The 14,398-nt window shown below is 36.1% G+C and overlaps 1 protein-coding gene across 1 annotated transcript in view; it reads left to right on the plus strand.

Annotated features, from left to right (window-relative positions):
* The window catches only part of BRWD1 (bromodomain and WD repeat domain containing 1), a 62,965-nt gene that overhangs the window by 11,942 nt on the left and 36,625 nt on the right, over positions 1–14,398 (plus strand). Inside the window, exons 10-21 of the mRNA XM_075099781.1 lie at positions 1,168–1,238; positions 2,413–2,513; positions 3,853–3,893; positions 5,471–5,569; positions 6,981–7,131; positions 7,716–7,850; positions 9,242–9,370; positions 10,670–10,895; positions 11,323–11,508; positions 12,261–12,444; positions 13,256–13,346; positions 13,759–13,899. Of these exons, the coding sequence (XP_074955882.1) occupies positions 1,168–1,238; positions 2,413–2,513; positions 3,853–3,893; positions 5,471–5,569; positions 6,981–7,131; positions 7,716–7,850; positions 9,242–9,370; positions 10,670–10,895; positions 11,323–11,508; positions 12,261–12,444; positions 13,256–13,346; positions 13,759–13,899 (1,555 nt within the window). The remainder of the gene's footprint in view (positions 1–1,167; positions 1,239–2,412; positions 2,514–3,852; positions 3,894–5,470; positions 5,570–6,980; positions 7,132–7,715; positions 7,851–9,241; positions 9,371–10,669; positions 10,896–11,322; positions 11,509–12,260; positions 12,445–13,255; positions 13,347–13,758; positions 13,900–14,398) is intronic.

Consider the following 14,398-nt stretch of genomic DNA (forward strand, 5'->3'; position numbering starts at 1 on the left):
CTTTTTAATTCAAACTTACTTGTGATCTTAAGGTAGTAGAATTGCAGCAAAAACTATCAAAGGCATAGTTTCATCTGAAGACTCTAGGGCTGTAATTTGTAGGAGGAGAGTGTTTAAACTGGTTCCTTAATTATTCTCCTTCTAAAATTAGAGTACTGTATCAGATGGAAACACTGTTTAAATTAGTTTAAGCATAGGCTTAATTTGGTTTAAGCATTGGTAGGCCTCAAAGCGGCATTCTTAGTATTTGAATCTCTGTACTGTGTATCATACAAACATGAGAAATACTTTTATACTGAAGGTCTCAATATTTCCTTTGATAAACACAACACACTTGAACAGAAAAGCAGTAGAATAATGAGTAGAAACCTATATTGTAAGTGGCTGTACACGTTTTGTGTACAAACTGTATTGTTTGTAACAATAGAATTGTTTCTATTGTTGAACAAATGTTTCTTCATCAATTTCAACATACAAATTCACTATCAACAAAATTCAACAAAAAATACTGTTGACGAATTAATCTATTCATTGAAACAATAGAAACAAAAGAAATGCAAACAAACTACAGATTGCTGCATTTCTCCTTAATGTAGTTCTCAGTAGCTACTTTCTGTGAGATTATGGCCCTGTCAGCTGGAAGCGTGCACGTGACTTGCAGATCAGGAAAGAAGGCAGTCTTTTAAATCACCATGTGCACAATGTTGCAAAACTTCTATTTACTTCTGTAAAGTTTTAAGATTTTGCAGAGCATTGTGCAGTAACGGTATTTGTTGGGCCTTATTTCATGTACTGTTCGTGGTTTGTAATGTGAGGGTGAGAGTTCAGTACTTCAGGGATATATTATGGAGGGGGTAAATCATACTTACTGAAGGATGAGCAAAAATAAGCATTCTTTGGCATGTCACGTTATCCTTTGCTAAGTAATAGCATCTTGCAGAAAAAGTCGTAAGCTGTGTGGGCTTCAAATATCATTTGTATATGTGTGTACAGTAATTTTGAAAGGTAAACCTTATTGCTCATCCTCCCGCACAAGATTTACAGATGGTAACTGTAGGTATTCAAGAAGTACCTGTTATGTAGATGTTTGAAGAAACATGTTTGAAATGTTAAGAAAAGCCAGATTTTGCATGGCATGTCCTGTTTCAAGCATCTTTTCTTTCTAAGCAATCGGCCAGTGAAATTCACAGAAAAACCCAGACCAGGGGTTCAGATGCTTTGTTCTTCATTCAGCGTAGGTAAGTCATGTACAGATTGAGTTTGGCATTGTGATTTCTCTTCCTTCCTCATAAGTAGTTTTATAATATTATGGTTGTGACAGCTTTGAAATATACAAAACCAGCAGCTGTGTGATAAGCAATTTTATATATGTGTATTGTTAGCCTATGACATAAATAATGTGACTGCTCTTAGCTAACAGTGGGAGGCTGTTGAACTAAGTGGTACTGTTTTCCTTTTCCCATTGGTGATTTTACAGAAGTAAAAGCCACCTGATGCTTGTTTACTCTCTACCCATCTTTACTGGATTTTTATTTTTGTTTAATCCTCAGGGATTTGCAAAACTAGTTCTGTAAGATACCACAGTCAACAGCAAGGAAGTGGTTACTGCCAATAGCAAGAGCTCCTGATTCTGTGCCAGTTGTATGCAGGGATAGTAATAAAAATTCCTTCTTTCTTAAGAATCCACAAATGTATCTATAAGTGTACTTCATTCCTGGCTTGTAGTTGTCTTTCATTCTGTCTTTCATCTATGGGTGATTTGTGGGAAGGCTTACTGGTACCAGGTAGCATGAACATTAGAAGAAAATTGGGAAATCCAGAAATAAAATACAAATCAAAGTGCAGATTGTTAATGTTGTCAGGATATAGTCCTGTGTTGTGACTGGGTTTGGGGTTTTTTTGTGGGATTTTTTTGGTTGTTTTTTTTTGGCAGCACTCAGAGGTGCCAAGAGGCAGATCTTAATATTGCTGCCACCACAGCTAAATACTGGTGTACTTACACTGGTTTACTTACGTTTCTACCCAGTTTTGAAGCAGTTCACATGCCTGCCACAAATGGGACTTACACTACAGTGAAAGAGTCATCTAGGTAATTCCAATGAGGACTAGCCATATTCCCTGTAATCGAGGGCTTCTGTGCACAATTAGTAGCATTAGAAGTTTCAGCATTCCCCTAATTATATACTTTAGAATCTTTGTAACACTGAGTATGACTATTTATTTTTACTATGGCTGAGAGTGCTTTCTCAGGCAAGAAGGGAACTGCCTTCCATATCTGTATGTCGGTGGAAGAGCATAAAAAAAAGTGACACTCTTCAGATATTTTTTTTTTTTAAACAAGACATCTGAGAAATGTTGGTGATCTGTTTTAATTTCTTACACAGTAGCTTAATTATTGGTTGATTTTTACAGGTGGTATGTTTTTAGCAACTGGCAGCACTGACCACGTCATCAGGATGTATTTTTTTGGCTCTGAAACACCTGAGAAAATAGCTGAATTGGAAAGTCATGCTGTAAGTAAGATTGTTGAATGTAATAATTAGTCACTTCAAACAGCATTGAAGTTGCAAGTTAATGTTTTTTTGGATTTGTAGCAATGTTCTTTCATTGAATATTTTTTGAACTTACGCAGAATTCCAGTCAGTCATCTCAATATGACTTGACCATTTTAAAGGCTGGAAAGTATCAAGATGGTATTTAGAAATCTTTTTTTTTCAACTGGATGTCATACATTTCTACAATTTTAAAGTATGTGGTTCTCCCTCTGATGCCACTGTGCCTAGCCACCCGTGTGCTATATGCAGTATACAGGAAGTAGATAGGCTGAGAACGTGGATTTCATTACTGAAGTTATTTACCATTTGGCACCTTTTGCATTAAATCTTTAAATAGCATTGAGTGTCCAGAATTTTACTTCCATTCATCTTGATCTTTGTTCACACTCTCAATGGCTGTGCAAGCCACTTTGTTTCCTGAGTAATAATCAGCTGGCTGGTTTAGCATTGTTTCCCCATGTGCTTTATGTAATGTGTTCTGTCTGTCTTTACTTGCTTTCTTGATATAACTGATACCTGTTAGGTACACAAATAAAAAAATGAAAGCTTTTTATTTAAGAAGTTCTTTTCCTTAGTCTGGCAGAATCTATCTTCTAAGGAACTGAGGGAAATTTGGCTTACCTTCATGTGCTGAAGGTTGAGTAATTTTTTTTTTCAGCACTTGATGCACAAAGAATCTGTAGTTTTACTATAGATAATTTAGATTTAGTTGAACCCTTAAAGTTCTTTCAAGGGCAGCTCTTCAAATATTCATCATCTTCATTTTGTTTGCCTTGATATGTCTTCTCTAATACTGAATCTGACTTTTACCATTTATGTGATAGTGATAAGGCTTGATCAGTACGTATTTTGTATGTAGAAAAGACTTTAATCTCTGAAGATAAACTGAGCGTGCTATCTAATTTTCCCATAGTTTTTATTGTAATAAAAATGAATAACTAATTATATATATTTTTTAAGGAATGTGTAAGTAGGAGTGGGAACAACAAATTCATCTCAATTGTAGTTGGCTTAGGACATTGGAAATATATATTCAAATATGAGGTAATTGGCTGCCAAGTTATTAATGGAAAGTTATTTCATCTGTCAGTTCTTCATAATTAATTGGGACTTTTTAAAAAACTTGCATTTTAAATGTACGGTTAGTGAATTCTGGTATTTGTTGGACTTGGTTCACCTTGCAACTAAAACTGTTAAGAATTTTACAATATGCAGCTTTTTCACTGTTTCAGATTTGTCAAAAACATATTTCCTGTTTAAAAATATAATTTCTAACAAACTGTACTTTTTCTTACAGGACAAAGTTGACAGCATTCAGTTTTCTAACAGTGGTGATAGGTATGTTGAAAGATGCTCAAATGTAAACAAACAATACATTATTTTGTGATTAAGAATCTATTATTGTTCATTCCTGGAGGCTTCCAATAAGAAAATTCTCCTTTAGAACTTTGGACTAATCCAGGACAACATAGTTAAGTTTCAGCTGTCTGTCTCAGCTTTCTATTAATCTCTGTTAGACAATGTCTCTGGACTGGCTGGGTTTTTATTTACCTGGGGGCATGTTATCACTTTTTAACATACCTGATGTATTTGTGGCTTCATAAGCCTCCTCTTCCCCCTCCTTTGCTTTCAGTTCCAGGAAGTATTGGATCAAAATGGGAAAACGCAATGCAAATGGTCTAAAATAAGTTTTAATAACTTTCATTTATTTTCTAGCCTATTTTTTAAAATTTTTGTTGTTTGTGTTTTTTAAGGAAATGTACTTAACAGAATTTTACAGCTGATCTGAGGGGTGAGGAGGAAGTGTTGTGTCAATTCCATTTGTAAAACCTCACACATACTTCCAGTACAGAATGAAGTCCAAATTGATCTTTGGCCTATCACTGATGAAAATGTGGATTTTAGCCTTCAGGGTAGACTTACATCTGCAGCCAATAGTTGCAGCTTAATTTTTTTTCTCTTGTTGAAAGCCAGATAACTGTGACTGAGAACACTAATAATCTACATTCAGTTTGGAAGTTGTAGTGGTCTTCCTTTTAAATGTGTTTTTCTGCAATTATAATTGTCTCTGGGGCCATCGTGTTGCACTGGACCATCCATGTTGCCTGCATAGATCCCTTTTCAAGGCAGTATTAAAAAAAAAAAAGGGGGGGGCATGCAAAACTTCTGTTTTGCTTAGTGACACTTTCTATGGCAGATGTTTAAGGTTTATAATTATTATTAAAGTGGATCATAGCAAATTAGACCACAGTCATGATATACCTAGCATGCAAGGTTTTTCTGTGGGAGGTATGTCAACTGTCTTTCTCAGGGCTGTGATTCATGGACTAGGGAGATTATCTTTGGATGTTTTAAAATGTTTCAGTTCCTCCCTTCAGCAATTTCCATTCTGCTCAGCTGATGGTTCAGCAGTTCATGAAATGGAAGCCTGAACTGCTGTGGTTTACACCTTGGTATCTTAAAGTAAACCAGTGGTGGTCTTCTCTTTTATGCACAGTGGTGGGTGGGAGCATCTCAGGTTTTGCGGCGCTGGTCTGTTCTTGCATCTTCTTCAGTATCTGAAACTTTACAGTTTCAGAATGGATTACTTAAAATACTTCAGTGAAACATTGTGATTGAGAAGGATTTGAGGGTGAAGTTGTGAATTGAGTTAAACTTTGGAACTTGCTTCTCTGTTCTATGTGTTTTGTCAACTTCATTCAGTTTTTCAGTTCAGAAAAACTCTCTTTCCTGGGCTTCTAGAAAGAAAGTTAATGGGCAGGTAACAGTAAAGAATTCTCTTGCACACAAATTGAAGATTTCACTTCTCAGTCTTTCACTGTAATGTTTTAAATAGTGGTGGTGTGTAACCCTGAACATACTTTAAAGCAAATTCTTTTGAAGATGAATGAACTATCTTTTAAAACTTTTTCAAGGTTCATAAGTGGAAGTAGAGATGGAACAGCTCGAATCTGGCGTTTTGAGCAAGCAGAATGGAGGAGCATTTTGTTGGATATGTCTGATCGATTACCAGGGTAGGTGAAGTGCTGTCTTTTTTTTTTTATTAATCTGTTGTGTGAAGTCAGAAAGTTTGAAAAACTCATCAAGCACACTTCAATCAAACCAGAGCAAGCCTTAGCAATATTATGGTCTTTGTTGGGGTCAAATTAGTGTTCTGGTGGTGTAATAACTCACTAAATTTTAGTCTGTGCTTGAATAAATGCCTAAATATTTATATAGCTTTAAAATGTACACTGTGCCAAATTAACCTTTTTCCTTAACAAAGGAAATGTAATTAACAGAAAGTGCAGTAGATCTCTATCTGGATTTCAGTCAGACACCTGATATGTCACAGGAGAAACATTTTTAGATGAGTAAAAATAAGGTAGATGATAACCTCTTTCCAGGAGGGGTCATGACAGGTAGTAGGGGGGTTTCATCAGGACTGATCTTGCCGACTGTTTTCATTGATTCTTTTGTACTTTTAAAAAGTGTATTAATGAAATATGGTGGTGGCACACAGTTTGAATAGTGTCATTACAGATGAATATCAGGATATTACATAACACTAGATAAACCTGAAGGGTGGATGATTTACAGTAGTACAGAATGCAAGAAGTGAATTTGTAGTTGATTAAATGAGGTGGGGGCACACATACAATAAGAAATCTTGGGTGTATGAGTTAACTGGAGGGTGATGGCAAGCTCTTCTTGTGATGCAGTTATGAGGAAAAAAAAAAAGTTTTACTAAGAAAGGAGGATGTATTAATATTTGAGATTTGACTATGGCATCTTTCTGGCTTAATATACGCAATTGTAGTTGAGTATAATTGAGAGAGAGTCTTTGTAAGAGAGGCTACTAGTTGATGTGGTATATAGATAATACTGTGAAGGCATGGTTCAAAGAACACTTGTTCCTTCAGTTGACTAAGATGCTGAGAGGGAGTGTTACAATATCTTACAACTGTATTCTGAGGAGAGAAATGAGGAAATGAACTGAGGTAAATACAAAATATTGTCTTTAATATATTTATGTTGGGAATCAGAAAAAAATGCTTGGTTAATGTAGAGGTTAGCTTCTGAGACAGAATTAGTTGGAAAGCTCTTTACTGTATAAAGTCCAAATTTTTAAAGGAATTATGTTGGGACTCTAATTGTAGAACAGGCAAGACTCCATGAAGAAGGAAAGCCTTTTTGCCTTGTATCTCAAATGGGAAAGAAGTTAATCGTGTCCTATGAAATAAGTATGCTAGAAATCCAGATTTGCTTTACAGTTTGCTCCAAAAAGAATGAAATTTATGGACCAAAGTTTCAAAACAAATTTAATTCTTACCTTCTCTTCCCTTATCTGATTATTAATATGGGAGAACAGGTTATTTTTCTGTATTTTGAGATTGAAATGGACTAATTAAAAATATCTCATGCCTGTTCAACTCTTTAAAATAGTGACACATGTTCAGAAGAAGACAAATTTATGAAACCTAAAGTAACCATGATAGCCTGGAACCAAAATGATAACTATGTCGTTACGGCTGTGAATAATCATCTGCTCAAAGTTTGGAATTCCTGTACGGGGCAGTTGCTTCATGACTTGGTGGTATGTAATTTTACTTGCTTTTTGAAGTAGATGGTCATCTTACAGTTGCAATGACATGTGCATGCTGAGTTCATAATTGGATCTGATGTGTCTTGAAATCTCTATATGAATGATAAAGTGTAGTGTTTCTTGGATTTTTTTTTAACCAAAACTAGCTGTTTCCTCCTGCATTTGAACAATCCTTTCCCTAGCTGCTGTGTTGAACTTGCCTCTCCTGTGGAATAAACAAACATTTTTGTGGAGTAACATACTTGCCCATTGAGTAGTTCACTGTCCTTTGGCAAAAGCTCCATGTTTCTAGAGTTCTAGTTTGAATGTAGAAAATTATTAAATTTAGAATAATAGTCTTTCTGGCTGCCTGGGTTTTTGCCCTACTTATGTGCCACAGGGGGCAGTCCAGATAGATACACTGTGGAATTTGTAGAAGTCTGTATATTTTTGGAGGCAGCTTGTAGGGGTGTAACTTACCAAAAGTCTGCATGTGAGGAGATGATAGTGCAGTGCTTTAGGCTCTACTGTAGATATCTTGTTGATGTGGATTTGTGTCCTCTTGTTTGCATGTGATGTGCAATTTTAAATTCTAGGGGCATGCAGATGAAGTATTTGTCTTGGAGACCCACCCCTTTGATTCCAGGATAATGCTGTCTGCGGGTCATGATGGCAACATCTTTATATGGGATATTACCAAAGGCATGAAAACAAAGCATTATTTTAACATGGTAAGACCTTTTTTTACACTTTTTTTTTTTTTTCTTAATACAGAGCAGTGTGTTCACATACTAGTTGAAGGCATTGTCACCAACAGGCACAGCCCCTACACCTTCTGGAAAAAAAGAACCCCCAAAAAAAAACCAATCAAAACCCACCAAAATACCCCAAACCCTCAAAATTTACGAGTTTGTTTTTTCTCTAGAGCTTTTACCTTTTAATTTTTTAGTTATTGTAACTGTAGGTGTGAAGTAATCAGGAGCCAGTTTTAACAGTTTAATGTAGCAGAAAAAGAGGGCCAGGATTGCCTCCCTTGTCTGTCCCCAGCTGCCCACTTCCATTCTCTACCTTGAATAAGGTGCCTCTCACTGGACCTTTTACTAAGCTGAGTCAGTTCAATGGTCTTCTGCAAAAGTATTCCCTTCTTCCTTCCACTGCTACCTTCCTGTAGGGCTTCCGAGTGGAATTCTGTCAGGGAGGTCTTGCTAAGCTGCTGCGAGGAGGAAGATGAATTGTGAGAATTTGCAGTTGGGTGTGAGGAATGTGAGGTATGGGGGAGCAGAGCAGGACTTCACTTTCATTGTAGTCAATGTCTGAGCTCTTCAGACTTCACCTGTTGATCAGGGCTTCTTGGACTGTGAGGTGGTGGGAATAGCTGACACCAGGACTTTTCCACCCTTTATTACTGAAGATCTTCTTGCACCTCGTTCATAGTAACAGTTCTCCTTAACTGAGATGCGGTGCCATCTAAAAGACTGAAAGGTCCTGTTCTAGACCATAATTTCAGGAGTCTTACAGACAAATATTTGTTTTCTCAACTGTCTTAAAAATTCTAATATTATCACCATAAGCATTAGTGGATTGGCGCAGTTCTTCTCGAGAGCTCCCACGACATTCGCTCCAATTGACAGCCCATGAATAACACTTTAAAATAGGTTATTTTCTTTGAGACTTAAGTTATGATCTAAAGTTCATATTAATTTTCTAATCTTTTTTTATTTTCTAGTTACAGCTAATAGCAAAGTGATTTCTTTTTCTTTAGCTTTAAGATTCCCTGTGCTTTTCTTAAGAGTGGTTTAACAAAATCAGTATATATTAGCTGCAGTTTACTTTTAAGCAGTATACCAACAGCTAAAAAGCCTCAAAAAGCTATTCCCTTTTTTCTTTCTTAACAGTAAGTTTCCATACCCTTTAGTGCATCTTTTTAAAACTGTATGATTCAGGACTTTAATTTATTTCTTCTTCCGTTGACATGTGAGAGTAACGAGATTATTTGTGCTTTAATGGAGCTACTTAAGAGGTGCATGACAGTTTTTGATAGTAATTAATTTTTGATGCTGCATTATTGTTTGCTAAAAAAAATATTGGTCAAATAGTCTTGAATTTCTTTCCTTCAATTTAGATTGAAGGCCAAGGACACGGAGCTGTTTTTGACTGTAAATTTTCACCGGATGGACAGCATTTTGCATGTACAGATTCTCATGGGCATCTATTGATATTTGGGTTTGGCTGTAGCAGGCCTTATGAAAAGGTAAGTTCAGCTTTTTATTAGGACTGTTTATTCAAGCTTCTAATTGAAATTAGATTAGTTACATTCATTCCTCTAAAATGTCATATGTGAAAAAGAGTTTTGTATGGGTACAGGATCTAAATACAATGGGTTCCTTGATGTCTGAGTTCTGTTGTATGTATGGTCCTGGCACAGCAGAAATAACCGGTGTCTTAACATTCCCTTGGGAGTAGCTTCGAAGCAGGTTTCTGGAATGTGTTTTCATTTTCCAGCCAGCTAATTTGCATGTTAATTGTACAACCTCAAAATAACTCTTACTTCTAATTTCTGAAAATAGCTTAATGTTTAAAGATTGAAATGTATCACAAAGTTTATTGCACTACTACCTAATTAAGAAAAAAGCAGACTGTGTATTAATAATTAGCTGGTTAATTTCAATTATTAGAACTTGCAGTTCTTCAGGCCTTTCCTTATTCAAATGCAAATTCACTGTAGCAGTTTGATTAAAATAAGCAAAAGTAAATATTCTTCTAACACTGTGGATTTTGAAATGTTAGAAGAATGTGCATGGGATAAATGTTTTGCTTTTTTGAATCTTATCAGCCTGTTTCCTTTTTGGTTTTATAAATAGATGTCTTCCTGTTTTTTTGAAATAGCTTTCAAAAGTGCACTTCTGGCCTATGGTGGTCTTCTCTTCCCCCTCAGTTTTTTCAAGTTGCAATGGTAGTTCCATGTTTGTCATTTCAAAGAATTATTTTTTCTTACTCTACATTCTTAGCTGAAGAGAAGTTTCAATTTCATCTTGCTCATCGTTGCTAGGAGCAAAGATTCCGATTGTGGTCTAATACTTGTGTAACTGTTTTCCTTCACCTGCATGAGTTTAACAGACTGTTTCAGTTGCAGAAAAAATTTCTGGCGGACATTGCATGATTAAGAAAGAACTTTACTTTGAGAGCTTATGTTGAACCTCAGACAGTAATTTCCTTGCATGGAAGCCAAGGAGACTTTTCTAAATGTGTGGAAAAAATAACGAAATGTAAAATGTTTTTAATTTGAAGTGTAAAGCAGTGCTTCTGCTTCAAGTTACCTCAGTTTATTGTTTTCTAAAAGCCTTTTGTTGCCTGTGAAAGCACTATCAAAAATTAGAGTACTGCAACACCCATACAGCTTAACTGTAGCTGTACAGAACTCTTCTTATTGGGAACTTGCCCTTTCTTTTACCTATAAGACTTTAGATATTTTAGTCTCACTTGTTCTTCTCTGTTCTTTAGCATATTCTTCTCTCCAGATTGATAACATAAAAACTTTATTTCTTTCTAGATTCCTGATCAGATGTTCTTCCACACTGACTATCGGCCACTTATTCGAGACTCTAACAATTATGTCCTAGATGAGCAGACTCAACAGGCTCCTCATCTCATGCCCCCTCCCTTCTTAGTAGACGTAGATGGAAACCCTCATCCAACAAAATATCAAAGATTGGTGCCAGGAAGAGAGAATTGTGCAGATGAACATTTGATTCCTCAACTTGGATATGTAGCAACAAGTAAGAACAGTATCACTAAGACCTACATCCAGATGTTAGAGTTACTATAGTAATTCTGATGGGAAGAGAGTACACGTGACGTGGGTGATTTAAAAATGCATTTGCTTTCTCATATGCTACCTGTCATGTATTGATGTTCACTAAAGATGCTGAACAGTTCCACAGTGAATACAATTTTAAACAAGGCAAAAAAAATCAGTTGTTCAAATGGATGTCTTAATTCTTTTCTGCAGGCACTAACATGCACAAACTGTTTGAGTTGTGGGCTCCATAAATTTCTCATTTGGAATAAGCAATTGGAAACATTTCGAGAGTGGTTTCATTGTGTTGAGTTGTAGAACATGTCTCACTGCGATGTGAACAATGAGATCAAATAATTTGATACAGTCAGTTAACCCATTCACTTTATTTGTTTTACACTTGCTAGGTGATGGGGAAGTGGTTGAACAAGTTATAGGCCAACAAACAGTTGATCAGGATGAACAAGGCTTGGAGCCCAGCATTCTTGATGGCATGATTAGACAGTTACAACTACAACAAGATCAAAGAACTGGAGCTGATCAAGAATCTGCTTCAAGTGGCCCACAAAATGTGGAAGGAACACCTAGAAGAGGTTAGTACTTGCTGATAAATTCTTAGGTAATTGTTCTATCTCTGTATTTGTTACACGGCGTGAAATATTTCAGAGAGGTTTTAACTCTAATGTTGTTTTAAGGACTAAGTTTCCCTTAACTTAGCAATATCTGGTTAAGACCTTTTTATTCATGAAAACACTGCTACTCCTGTAATTAAATTACAAAGTAAAGCCTTTTTCTTTTTCTTTTAAAGAGCATTAATTATATTTCTTGTAGAGTGGTACATAGTTAGTAATATTTTTAGAGTACTCAAAGAACATTTGTAGGAGCTACGTTTATTCTCTGAAGTTTGCAAAATAGGTATTTTACCATTATTCGAACTGGGTTCTTGTCTTCCTTTACAGAGTTAAACTAGACACCCTTCTGGTCTGTGTTCTTGTAGTTTTAATTATGTAAGCTCAGCTCTCCAGGAACAGTGCTTTTTAGAACCTCACTAGCTGCAGAGCTGCCTGAAATAGTTCAGAAAACCCCTCTGTCACATTATACTTCCTTTCACTGTACTAAAATAGTAGTAGAAATAACCATTTAAAGAGGAGTATATGTGTAATCTCACTGTACATCTCACATGTATCTACATTACAGATAATTATCTAGTTTCCTGAAGGTGATAACTAGTCATAATCATAAAGATAAAAATATGTAAAATGTTAACTTTTTATCTTGTAGTAAGAAGAAACAAGGTTCCAATTTTGTGTAGTGTGAAAAAAAATATATTTTGTGTGTATTTTAGCTTTTAGAAGACCGAGTTTTGACATCCAGTCTCCTCCCAATATTGGGCTGCGACGTAGTGGGCAGGTTGAAGGAGTGCGTCAGATGCATCAGAACGCTCCACGAAGTCAGATGGCTACTGAGCGAGACCTTCAGGCTTGGAGACGGAGAGTTGTTGTACCAGAAATACCACCCAGCTTACTCAGGTCTGTAGACGAATTACTGGGCTGCAGATATGACTGGAGGGAACACATCACATTGTTTTCTCTAAATCTTGTGCTATTATACCTAAGCTAAAATAGGTTCGTGGTACAAACTGAAATAGTCCAGTCTTATGGTCGGCTGTGCTTAAAAACTTTTAAATGTAAAGTCCATTCAATGAAAATAATGGGAAGTTTCTCTAGGGTAATAGAGAGTGATTCTCCCATATTTCAAGATTTTAAGTTACCTTAAAGGACAGCTAGATTACCTAGATTCTTTCTCTTTCCAGTATAAAGGGATATAGGGTAAATTCATTTATGTGAAAAAGTTCAGAGATATTGTGCTTTTGTGAGGCTTTATGGGGGTCATGTGTTATGCAGCACTGAGCACTTGAAATGCTAAAAAGTGAGCTGCGTTCAAAAGTACTATCAGCATGTGTCTGTGAAAAGGAGAATTAATATCAATACTTTTTATTGGTACAGCCATATGTGCTGCCACATCTCTGAAGTTTTTGAAAAGCTTTCCTAGTGTTGGGAGGTAGAATGATTGCAAAGGGAAAAATGTGGATTAACGACAGAGCTGAAAAAGTTTATTACATTCTGATGTTTGCAAGGAAGACTTTCTTAATGTCCATCTTCTTTATCTGGAAATGAGGGTACATATGTTACAGGTGTTTGAGCGGTAATAACATCTGAAATAAATAATGGAATGGAATTAGGTGTTAGGGTTTTTAGATCCTTTAAAGTGGATGGATCATTTAACTTTTCAGCATTGTCAAAACAGATGCAGACTTATATCTTCGTTATTTTCTTGTAGGAAGCAGGAAGAATACCGAATTGCGAAAGGGGAAGACGAGAGGGATCTTTATGCAACAGAGAAGAAAAAGTCATTTGAGTCATTGGAAAAGGTATGCATCAGCTTCTAGGAAAGTGGGCATTCTGTGTCCAGGGACAAGTCATGGCTTAAAAAATGAGAGCAGACATTTCTGAAGGTATGGTCTTCAAAGGTTCCTGTAGACAGTTGATATTTTGATTCTGTAAATATATTTATCAGGTAATCCTGTCACTTAAAGTAATTTATAAGGGCAATTTCTTAGAACAACTACTAAATCTTAAATTTAGAACAGCAAATTTAAAACTATTGGCTTACAGGAAAATTATTTTGTGTGAAAAGGAGTTTTGACATGATCAGGCAGCAATGTGATGAGGCGGTTGCAGTTTTTACATTCAGCAGTGCTTTTAGCTACCCTTTCAACCCCATAAAAGTTTGCTGCATATGTACTTTTATGTAACTTCTTTTTTCCTTTCTATATACATTAGAGTGACTCTGAGTCTTCATTAATACAATCGAAGCGTAGACTGCATAGACGGAAATATCCCAATTACCGAACACGGAATAACATTGAACAACTGGAGTCTTCTGATGAGGAAGGAGATAACTGCTTTGGCTTGATAGAGCAGGTGAGTTCCCTTCAGAGTTCTGTATTTTGAACTTGTGTTACTCAGTAAGTGATGTTTCATGTAAATGTGCCTTTTCTCTCTTAAAAAAAAAAAAAAAAAAAGGGAAAAAAAAAAAATCCCTCTCTTGCCAGGGAAAGTATTTCTCTAAGCATCAGTATTGCTAGCACTTCTCAAACCTAGTTACTGTTGCTTTAATAATAGCAGTCTTTCCTGTCATTTTATAAATGGCTGAATTGTTTTTGCTGAGAATTGTCTAAACCAAATCCATAGCTCAAGGCTACAAACCCACGTACAATGCTGAGGTTGCCTTAAAGTGAAATTTGGATTTTAGACGTGTTCTGCTGTTTCTCTGTGAAAACCTTCCAAAGTTGTGCACACAGCTTAAACTAGAGATTTTGGAGGTTCTTAATAAAGCATTGTTGCACCCTGGTAATGTGACTCTTCCAGAGTCTGTTTATCCTGGCTGAGTCCTGGTGTGGGATGAAACAGGACTTTGCTG

This window comes from Phalacrocorax aristotelis, chromosome 1, assembly GCF_949628215.1.
Source record: "Phalacrocorax aristotelis chromosome 1, bGulAri2.1, whole genome shotgun sequence".
Lineage (NCBI taxonomy): Eukaryota > Metazoa > Chordata > Aves > Suliformes > Phalacrocoracidae > Phalacrocorax > Phalacrocorax aristotelis.